At 38.8% G+C, this 10,660-nt stretch overlaps 2 protein-coding genes across 2 annotated transcripts; both read right to left on the bottom strand.

The window, feature by feature from the left end:
- Positions 1-670: 670 nt before the first annotated feature.
- Positions 671-1,831, bottom strand: LOC122048095. The gene has a single exon (XM_042609700.1). It carries the CDS (start codon positions 1,829-1,831, stop codon positions 671-673), a length of 1,161 nt encoding a protein of 386 aa, XP_042465634.1.
- Positions 1,832-8,641: 6,810 nt separating this feature from the next.
- LOC122045108 (transcription termination factor MTERF6, chloroplastic/mitochondrial-like) lies at positions 8,642-10,128 on the bottom strand. Its single transcript, XM_042605179.1, has one exon. The coding sequence runs from the start codon at positions 10,043-10,045 to the stop codon at positions 8,882-8,884; it is 1,164 nt and encodes a 387-aa protein (XP_042461113.1). The 5' UTR covers positions 10,046-10,128; the 3' UTR covers positions 8,642-8,881.
- Between the last annotated feature and the right edge of the window lie 532 nt (positions 10,129-10,660).

Raw genomic sequence — 10,660 nt, forward strand, 5'->3', positions numbered from 1 at the left:
TTGGGAATACTACAATACTCGGCCGGTATAATAGCATCACCCATTCCGGCTTAATACCACTGGTATTAAGTGATCGGCATTCACGTTGATCGAGTCAAGGGATTCTTCGCATGGACTCTATATTGACCGAGTCAAGGGTCAGCCTAATGCATCATTGTACTCCATCAGACTCCATCCTCATCCAAGTAGCCACTTGTTTTTATCAAATTTTCTTTGATAGGCTCAAAGGTCAGTGGATTGCAAGATCGCAATCAAGGATTGACCATATGTTTGGCAGATTGAGATGATCTGAATTGGATAATGCCCACACTAATGCTGACCTACAAAATTACCATCCTAACATTTTGAAGCACTTGGACTATTTTCTGTAGCTGTAAGAGCTCATGATCAAGGAACAATTGCCCAAGCTCCAACAATGGATAAACATGCCAAGTATTTCTATGACACTAACTAATTCCTTCAATAAAAAATCAACTTTCAAAAGCTTAATAGTATTCATCTCGATCATATTTGAAGCAAAGGTAACATGCCATAAATTGAGTTTACAACAAAATCTAGCAAAGATGCATGCAACAATTCAGATCATCTCAAGAGATTGTGTAAGAAGAAAACCTTGCCTGCTTACAATTGGCTTGTCTTACAGCGGAGTTTGCTGGTTAACACATCCTTGTCATCTACAAGATTTCACTCCTTTGATAGCTTCAACAATTTCTGGAGCTTTATCTTGATACTTGGTCACAAATTGCATCATGAACTTCTCGATCGAAACCAGGAAATGACTCCCTTTGAAGCCAGCCTTGATCAATCCCTTGTGCATGAGAATGTGCAGGACGGCATACCTGGGTATCAACCTCTTCTCCAGGCTCAACAACAGGACACTTGGATTCTTCACTGTGTGCTCGGGCGTCCATCCCAGCTTCTCTTCCACAAACTTCACAGCCTTCCTTGTCTTCTCAGTCGACATCCGCACAATGTGAGGCTGTTTTGAGAAGGCCTCCAAGACATTATCCTGTGACCATCCCAATCCCATCAAGGTCTCCAGTCTCTCCTCCCACTTCTTCTCGGGCAACTTAGCAAGCATCCCGAGTGCACGGGCGAAAGTAGTTTTCTTCGGACAGATTCCCATCTTCTTGATCTTGTCAAAGGCCTCATTGAATCGAGCTGTATCTGTCAGCAAAGCGTAGCCGTAACCGGTGAAAAGCACTAAGATTACATCATCGAGCACGCCGTATGCGCGCAGAGCATCGACCTTGGGAAGCACTTTGGTTCTGATGTCTAAGGTCATCAACCAAGGTGAGTTCTTTATGGCATTCACAAGGTTCGCATTCGTTATCAAAATTGATTTGAGGAGCTCAGCGTTGGGGAGCAATCGCTTCTCTAAGCTGCGTCTGAGCAGAATGGGCCTAGCTGACAGGATCTCCGGGAGGGCGGTTCCGACGAGGCTGATCCCGCGGAAGAGCTCCAGCTTTGGCTTCAAGATCTTCTCGACGTCCATCACGAGAGCACCGGGAAGGCGGTCGACGAGGCGGACGAGATGGGCTTCGTCGAACCCGTAGTCCTTGAGGAGGGTGAGAACCGAGAGCGCTTTGTCGAGGTTGTCTTGCTGGACTTTCTTGGAGATGGAGAGGGCGGCACGGTCGGATATCCCGCACGATCTCATGAGGGAAGAAGCGGTCAGGGATGAGGGATCGTCGGCGCCGACGGAGGAAGCAGAATAGGGTTTGACGAATCCCAGAAAGTGTGGGCGGGAGAGGGCGGTGATCCGACGATGGCCGAGAGTGGTAGTCACTTGAAGTCGACGGTGGATGGCGGCGCAGAGACGTCGAAACATTGTTGATTTCCCTCAACGAACTGCTCGACCTAACGACGGCAGTAGAGATCTTTCGACCAAAATTTGGTTCGTCGAAAAAGTTACCCCTTCGCCCCTCATTTATACGGAATTTTATCATAACGCTTTTGGTTTTCTTTTAAAACCCCCATGGCAACGTTTACTTCTCCCTCGTTTCGTAGCTCTGGAACAAACACTATGTAAATATTAATAAACAAGAGTGTATGGAGCAATGTGATCATTTCTATTTGAGTGATGGAGTTAAAAGCTTCGAAAAATTATGTACCTTAATTTTAAAATTATTAAATAGCATATTTAATATTATTTTTGTTCTGTTACTATTTTCAATGGATTGTTATAGTATAAAAATCGATTCCGAATATTATTTATTAATATAGTAAAATCTCTAATGGATTGCTTGATTAAAAATTTATTTATATTTAAAAAATTATTATTATCAATATAATAGATTAAATTAATATTTAAGGACATGTATATAATAAAAAAATTAGATGAATAAATATGATATAATTTCATATTATTCTAAGTTCTATAGTCTATCAGTCGATTTTGATCGAAATCGACCGATAAACCTAGAGATCTTAGAATGACATGAAATTAAGTCTTATGTGCCTATCTAATTTCCCTGATTTAATTCGTATTTAAAAAATCACTACTCTCAATAAGTGTGTTACATTGATATTTGAGGGCACATGTATAATAAAAAAAACTAGACAAAAATATAAGATATAGTTTCATGTCATTCTGAGCTCTCTAGGTCCATCAGTCAATTTTAGCCTGAATTTGGTCGAAACCAACTTATGAACGTAAAGAGCTCAGAATGACATGAAACTAAGTATTATGTATTTGTTTAGTTCTTCTGATTATATCCATATCCTAAAATATTAATTTGACTCACTATATTGAGAGTAGTGATTTTTTAAAAATAAAATAATTCTTTCAATCGAGAGACTACTGTGCAGAGGAACAGTCTCTCGAATAGATTGTTAAATGTAACAATCGATTGGGAACAGTAACAGGGACAAAAATAATATTGGATACATTATTTGATAATTTTGAAATTAGGATACATAATTTAGATATTTTAAAAATTTACCTATGCGATTCGTAAATTTGCCAAAAAAAACAAGAAGCTTTGTATCGTTGTTTCTGACTTCAAGCTCACCGAACAAGTAGATTTTCCTTTTGAGAATTTGAATGGAAATTAAAAAAAATTGATAATCCTAGTTAACCTCATTGACTATCCCTGGAGTGTTGGAGTGACTGGCTAGGCCCCACGGAAGTTTCCCACCGATCACGCGGTAGCCAACCCAGAAACCCAGCATCCTTTGGTTACGCCCGCATTTTGAGGAAACTAATACCAAATTACACTACAACCGTTCCAATGATTTATCCCTATCCATCTTGGTTGTGAGCTACTATTTTTAATTTATAAGGAACCGATAACATGATCTTCTATGTGGCACCACACACCATGTTATCTACAATATAAATTAAATGGATAACTGCATTGACATATATATAAATATAAAATGTAAACATTTGACTAAAGTGATTCTCATTTTAAAATATTTTAAAACAGATGTTCATACAAAAGATAGGCTTATAGTATACATCCCAACATTTTCAATAGTGATATAACTGTGCAGAATATTTTGATCAAGTTATGGTGACAATGGAATTTCTTATGGCTGGCTGCATAACCGAAAGCCCGTCCTTGGTTCAAAATAGGTCTCACTTCATTATGTTATCAATGGACATTCTTCAAGCACGACCTTAGCGTATTCATAGGATTGTTGTCCTTCCTTAGCGAGATAAATGGGTTGCATCACTTTTTGGATCAATTGTGAAGCACTTAAGTCCTTATGCTATGGAACGAGAAAAACTACGTTAAACTCAAGGATAAATTTTTTTTAACCTTGGGTGACTGATGTAGGATGATCATCAGGTTATTATTATTATTATTTTTTAATAATTTTCATATTTTTGAGATTTAAGTTATTTTTTGTTATTTAGGGTATTTTTTTTATATTTTGAGTCCCATTAGAGAGAAAGTCGGAGTTGCATCTATTGAAGGAAAACTCCGAGAGACACGTTTTAAATGGTATGGGCATATACTTAGATGGCCAAAAATCCTCCAGTTAGATGATGCGAAATTATGACAAACATATATATCAAACGAGGAAGAGGAAGACCAAAAAAAACTTGGTTAGCAATAATAAAACAAGATAAAATTTATTTAGGAGATAGAGCTTAATGGTGTAAAAGATCCATATAGCCGACCCCACCTAGTGGGATAAGACTTGATTGTTGTATTGTATATTTTGAGTCCGTTTAGAAATTTACGATTGTATGTCTTTAATAATTTTTCTTTCTTTTAAAATTTGTTTCTTTTCTTTATAAGATAGGAATTATAGTTCATATATAAGGACTTCTTTCCTTCTTTTGAGTCCTAGGGAGAGTCTATATAAACATATGTATAACTAGTTGAAAAATCAATCCTATATTAAAATATTAAATGTTCCTTTCTTTAGAAAAAACCTCGAGGACGACGATTATCTCTTCTTATCTTTTCGTTAAACCTCCATTCTCATCAGTCTACAAGATAATTGCTATCATGCTCAACGTCAACAACCTAACACAGGTTATTGTGGTGAATTGAGCATATACCCAAATGCTATCACGGGTAGAATTGCTGAGCGAAGTGCACGACGGGGAGATGAAGATGGGCAACACAGGTGGATGGAGTTTTTGTATTGTTGTATTTTTTGCATGTATCTTTATTCCTTCTACTCATATAGCCTCCCTATATAGGGGCTTCGAACCTTAGCTGCACTTGAATGGTCGAATAAAGGTTCTTCAATGCCTGAGTATAACGACAGTTGTCAACCATTGTACCATTTCTATCCAACGGTTACATATTCACCATTAACATCCAACCGTTTCAGATTGACACATTAATGTGTTCATTATCCACATGAACATGAAGCAAAAAAGATGGAGAAAGATCTTTCATGTGCCAGTCCACATGCTCGCTCAGGATGTTATGATTTACCTCCCTCGTGATGGCCTTGGGTCGGGTGCGACGGGGGCGCTGGGGGCGAGCGATTTCGCCTTTTGTCAAAAAAAAAGATGGAGAAAGAAGTGGTGGCCAGAGGGCTCCTCCATCTCAGCTCCAGCTCCTACTCGCGTTGACAATGCGAATGAAGATGCCAGAAGGAACATGAGGGATGGATTTGAAACATGGGGAAAGAAGTGGGCTACTCATGGGCCATACGCGAACAGTGCGCGATGACAGGGAGGTTGTGGCGGGAGAAGCCGAAGGTGGAGCCGGACAGGAAGAAGGCAATGGCGGCGGTGGCTGACGAGGATGCAAGGAGGTAGACGGCGAAGCTTCTGCTGTTGCTGCCGTTGATAGCTCAATAGGCAGAGGAGAGGCCACATCCTGGCACGTGAGTAGTGGCAGAGCGGGGAATAATAATCTACCCGAGCTAAAAAAAAAATTAATAAAAAATAAAATAATATGTAACAATTAAAATCATAAATAAGCTACTTGTTCACTGTTTATTGTAATCTTAAAACCCCAGCTACGACGTATTTACAGGAATTTTTCCTCCAAATAAAAGGCATAATCAAAGGATGCTGGGCTTATGAGTTGGTCGCCGCATGCGCTTCCCGATTTACACTAGTGGTCGGTGGAAAACTTCCGTGGGACCGGACCGGTCACCCCCAGAGATAGTCATTGAGGCTAACTGAGATTATCATTTTTTATTGTAATCTTAAAAAGGGTCCCCTCGGATGGATCTAGTGGCTAGCGCATGAGGTGTTGCCATCATGAGATCTGGGGTTCGAATCTCGGCAAAGTCGAGGTAAATACCTCCCTTATGTGTTAGTCACTATTCCAAAGGCTAGTAGCCGTCCGTGATTTACCTCCTCCGTGTTGGCCTTGGGACGGGTTGGCGGGGGCACTGGGGACGAGCGTATTCGCCTTTTTTGCCACAATTGTAATCTTAAAAAGGTCCTCTCAGATGGGTCTAGTGACTAACGCATGAGGTGTTGTCATCATGAGTTCTAGGGTTCAATTCTCGGCAAAATCGAGTTAAATGTCTCCCTTATGTACTAGTCATTATTCTAAAAACTAATAGCCGCCCGTGATTTACCTCCTCTGTATTACTCCTGTGATGGATTGACGGGGATACTGGAGACGAGCGTATTCATCTTTTGCCACCATTATAATTTTAAAAAGCATCTCATTAACAAGATCTTCAATACTCTTTTACTATGAAAAGACCATTGTAATTTTAAAAAGCATCTCATTAACAAGATCTTCAATACTTTTTTACTATGAAATTTGTAAGATTTGAAAACTTTCCATTTTCTAAAAAAAAAAAAAAAAATATTAGCATCTCAATGAATTTTAGGAATCTGAATCATTACCGGTCTACATCCTTGCAAATTAAGCCAATACACACTCTCAATTATTATTGTAAGCCATAATTGATTCTTTTGAATCCATTCGGAAGATTCTCGATACCTAATTTTATCTACATATCTAGTTACATTCATCAAATCAATATCCAATTTTACAAATTTATTGTGCGTCGAGATAGAACTTTCCATGTGAGACAAAAGACACATTTCATTATTAACGCGTTTCCAACTTCTAAACCCTTTAATTATAAATGTAGAATATTGCGCTTCACTTAATTCAGAGAGATAGCAAGGAAAATAAAATATTTTATCCTTTTAAAAGATAGTACTTTAACTATGAAATCTTTTTAAATCATGTATATTGAAATCGATAATATTACTTTCCTTATGCAAACTGTGTGTACTCAAGAAATTTATATTGATATAACCTCATTTTGATATAAACTCAACTAATTTCATCAAGATAATTATCAAGATGCCGCTATATTAAAACATGCAACCTAAGATCTCGTTGTAGAGAAGTTTCATCAAATCAATCCTTTTGATATTTAGAAAGAGGTGCAAACTCTTCATTAATAATTGACATATTAGTCTCAGATCTCATGCGATGAACAATTATCAACTTTAAAATTGATAGAATATTATTTTCCTTTTTCTTTCTTGATATGATATTAAAATAACATAAATAATTAACTAACTAGACAGACTCAATAACACAGCTTATATTTATCATTTGACGTAAATCACTAATTAAGATGGGAAAGTTTACATTGAAGACTGAGGAATGTTCAGGATGTGATGATGCTCTTTTGCCGTGGTCAATGGACGACAGCAGCAACGGTGGGATTGAAAATTAAATTTGAGGATTTAGGACTGATCGTGAAATTTAATTTGGGAATTTAGACTCAGCGAGTTTCAATAATTGCTACAGCCAGTGGCGAAACATAAGAGAGGGTTAGCCTGGGCTCTTCTTATAAGAACATACTATCTAATCCAAATAACTCAAATTCATTATAAAATTTCTAACTGGTCCAATATATCCTCTTCTCTATATCCAAAACTTCAAATTTAATCTAAATTTTAGAAGCCTAAATATTTTCTAATTAGCCGAGATGTTTAATTCATAATACATGAGTTTGATGAGCAATCTCTAGAGTAAAACATAGCCTCAATAAATTTGATTTATTGTATTTCTAGTACTTTATTCTCTTTAACTTTTTTTAATTTTTTCAAAAATTATTTATTAATATTTTGTTGAAATATTATCATTATGATACAAAAGACTTGTTATATAAATGATTCATTAATTTTATTATGAACAATTATTTTTTAACATAAAAGTATAATGATTTATTTTAAATTGAGCTACTATCACAATAAAATCTTAGTTTCACTTTTGGCTATAGCAATGCATGTGGTAAAAGGTGATTTGTTTGCCCCTAATGTCTCCGTCAATCTGTCCCTAGGTCAATACGGAGGAGGTAAATCACGGATGACTACCATTAGTGTAAGTAATAAGATATGAGAGAGAGACATGCTCGGACATGTTAAGTTTTGATCTCAAGATTTTATATGGTAATATCTCATGTTTTAACTATGATACTATCCCGAGAAGACTCTGGCTACAGTTATACAGAGAAAGTGACGAGAGGAGAAAGTGAGAGGCGACTGCTTGATTGTTAAGAAAATAAATCAGAGAGAAACTAGCCGTTGGACCTTGGAGGTGCTGACTTTGGAGTGAAAAAAATGACAGAAGAAAAAGGAAGAAAAGAGTACGGCGCGCTATAGTGGCAAGTGGCAAAAGACGATATCGCTCATCCCCAGCGCCCCCACCACACCTTGCCCAAGGCCTTCACAAGGGAGGTAAATTACGGTAGCTGGAGAAGCTATTGCGCAGTGGGAAGAGGTACACAGGGACCAGGGAATTACACCCTGACTATCCCGCGGTTCGAACCTATGCTCTCAAGTGGCAAGCTTCTACGCACTAACCACTCCAGATAACCCCGTGTACGTGCAGGTAAAGGGAGATAAGTTCCCTCCAAAATAATTCGTTTTAAATCGCGTTAAGCCATTACATTTGGTTTGATCCTATTATAATTTATTCAAATTAATTTTGATTTAAACCAACTTAATCCTCACTAACATAACCCGATGGATTTAGTTCAAATCTAATCCGATTTTAAATCAGCACTATATCTCCAAACTAATCATGAAATTTGAGTCTAATCAGGATCATAATTAATAGCACCTTAAGAAAATGTACTTACGATAAAGCAATTATAATTAGTAAAGGCACTACTAACTAATACCACTCCCACAAAAGGAAAATACATGATCACCTAATGACATTTGGATCAACAAACATAATTTGAGTCTATGGGGCATCAATCAAACATCAACTTTAAAAAACTTAATAGTACTCATTTCAATCATACTCTAAGCAACAAATAGCATGCCATAAACTGAGTTTAAGTTAACACAACAAAATCTAGCAAAACAATTCAGATCATCTCAAGGGATGGTGTAAGAGGAAAACCTTGGCTGCTTACCATTGGCCCGTCTTGCAGAAGAGTTTGCTTGTTAGGAGATTTGTCTAGACATCTATCCGATTTCACTTCTTTGATAAGCTTCAACTATCTCCGGAGCTTTGTCTTGATACTTGGTCACAAATGCCATCTGGAAGTTCTTGCTCGACGTCAGAAAATGATACCCTGTGAAGCCAGGCTTGATTAATCCCTTGTGCATGAGAATGCTCAGGACGGCAAACCTGGGCATCATCCTCTTCTCCAGGCTCATCAACAGAACTGTTGGATACTTCACAGTGTTTTCCGGAGTCCATGCCAGCTTCTCTTCCACAAACTTCAGGGTCTTCCTTATATTCTCAGTCGATGCCCGCACAATGTAAGGAAACCTTGCAAAGGCCTCCAAGATATGATTCTGTGACCACCCCAATTCCCTCAAGTTCTCCACTTTCTCCTGCCATATCTTCTTGGGCAATAGAGCGAGCACCCCAAGGGCATGGGCAAACGTCGTTTTCTTCGGACAGATGCCCATCTTCTTTATCTCATCAAAGGCCTCATTGAATCGAGATGTATCTATCAGCAAAGCGTAGCCGTAACGGGTCAAAAGCACTAAGATTACATCATCGGGCACGCCGTATGCGCGCAGAGCATCGACCTTGGGAAGCACTTTGGTTCTGATGTCTAAGGTCATCAACCGAGGTTCGTGCTTTAGGGCATCCACGATGTTCTCATTCGTTTTCAAGATCAATTTGAGGAGCTCAACGTTGGGGAGCAATCGCTTCTCCAAGCTGCTCGTCAGCAGCCGGGGGCTCCCTGACAGGATCTCCGGAAGGGCGGTTCCGACTAGGCTAATCCCGCGATAGAACTCCAGCTTGGGCTTCAAGGTCTTCTCGACGCCCATCGAGAGGACAGGAGGATGGCGGTCGACGAGGCGGACGAGATGAGCTTCGCCGAAGCCGTAGTCCTTGAGGACGGCGAGCACCGAGAGCGCTTTGTCGAGGGCGTCGAGCGGGACTTTCATGGAGATGGAGAGGGCGGCATGGTCGGAGATCCCGCACGATCTCGTGAGCAAGGAGGTGGTTAGGGATGAGGGATCGTCGGCGCCGACGGAGGAGACGGAATAGGGTTTGACAAAACCCAGAAAGTGTGGACTCGAGGCGGCGGCGGCGGCGGTCCGACTATGGCCGAGAGTGGCGGTCACCTGAAGTTGACGGCGGACGGCGGCGCAAGGAAGCCGAAACATCGCTGAGTTCGAACTGTTTGATGTAACGACGGCTGCAAATCTTTCGCCCAAACTTTGGTAACGTTTGCCCTTTGGTCCCAAAATTGTCATTTAAAAAGAATTTTATCATAACGCTTTCATTTTTTCTAGGAAAATTATAACGTTTACTTATTTGGGTCCTTCCTTTCTCATCTTTTAATAAACAATTTCTTCTCTCGAGATAGTGGGATGGTTGAACGTAAAATATTATCATATAAAATCTTAAGATCGATCATCCTAGATTTAATGTTTCTAATCTGATTAATTATTTTTTCTTTTAAATAAACAATTTCTCACACTCTGCATAGTTGAGTTGCTACTACGGAATAAATATTACTATCATGATAAAGAGTCGAATTTTGATAAAATCAAGAAATATGTCCTCCCTACCACAGTTAACATGGATAAAGAGTCAGAATTTTGATAAAGTCAAGAAACATGTCCTCCTTATCATAGTTAACTATAGTTTTCTAATTTATTTTCTTATAGATAATTGTGAAGTTGATTGTATAGGACCATTGGATGACGAATTCTTACTATGATTAGATAAACAATTTCTTAAATACTATGAAGAATATTTTAGATGTCTCACGCATG

This window comes from Zingiber officinale, chromosome 2B, assembly GCF_018446385.1.
Source record: "Zingiber officinale cultivar Zhangliang chromosome 2B, Zo_v1.1, whole genome shotgun sequence".
Lineage (NCBI taxonomy): Eukaryota > Viridiplantae > Streptophyta > Magnoliopsida > Zingiberales > Zingiberaceae > Zingiber > Zingiber officinale.

What these genes read in the sequence shown, in the direction of transcription:
- LOC122048095 (XM_042609700.1), bottom strand. Translation starts at nt 1,831, where the DNA reads ATGTTTCGACGTCTCTGCGCCGCCATCCACCGTCGACTTCAAGTGACT.
- LOC122045108 (XM_042605179.1), bottom strand. Translation starts at nt 10,045, where the DNA reads ATGTTTCGGCTTCCTTGCGCCGCCGTCCGCCGTCAACTTCAGGTGACC.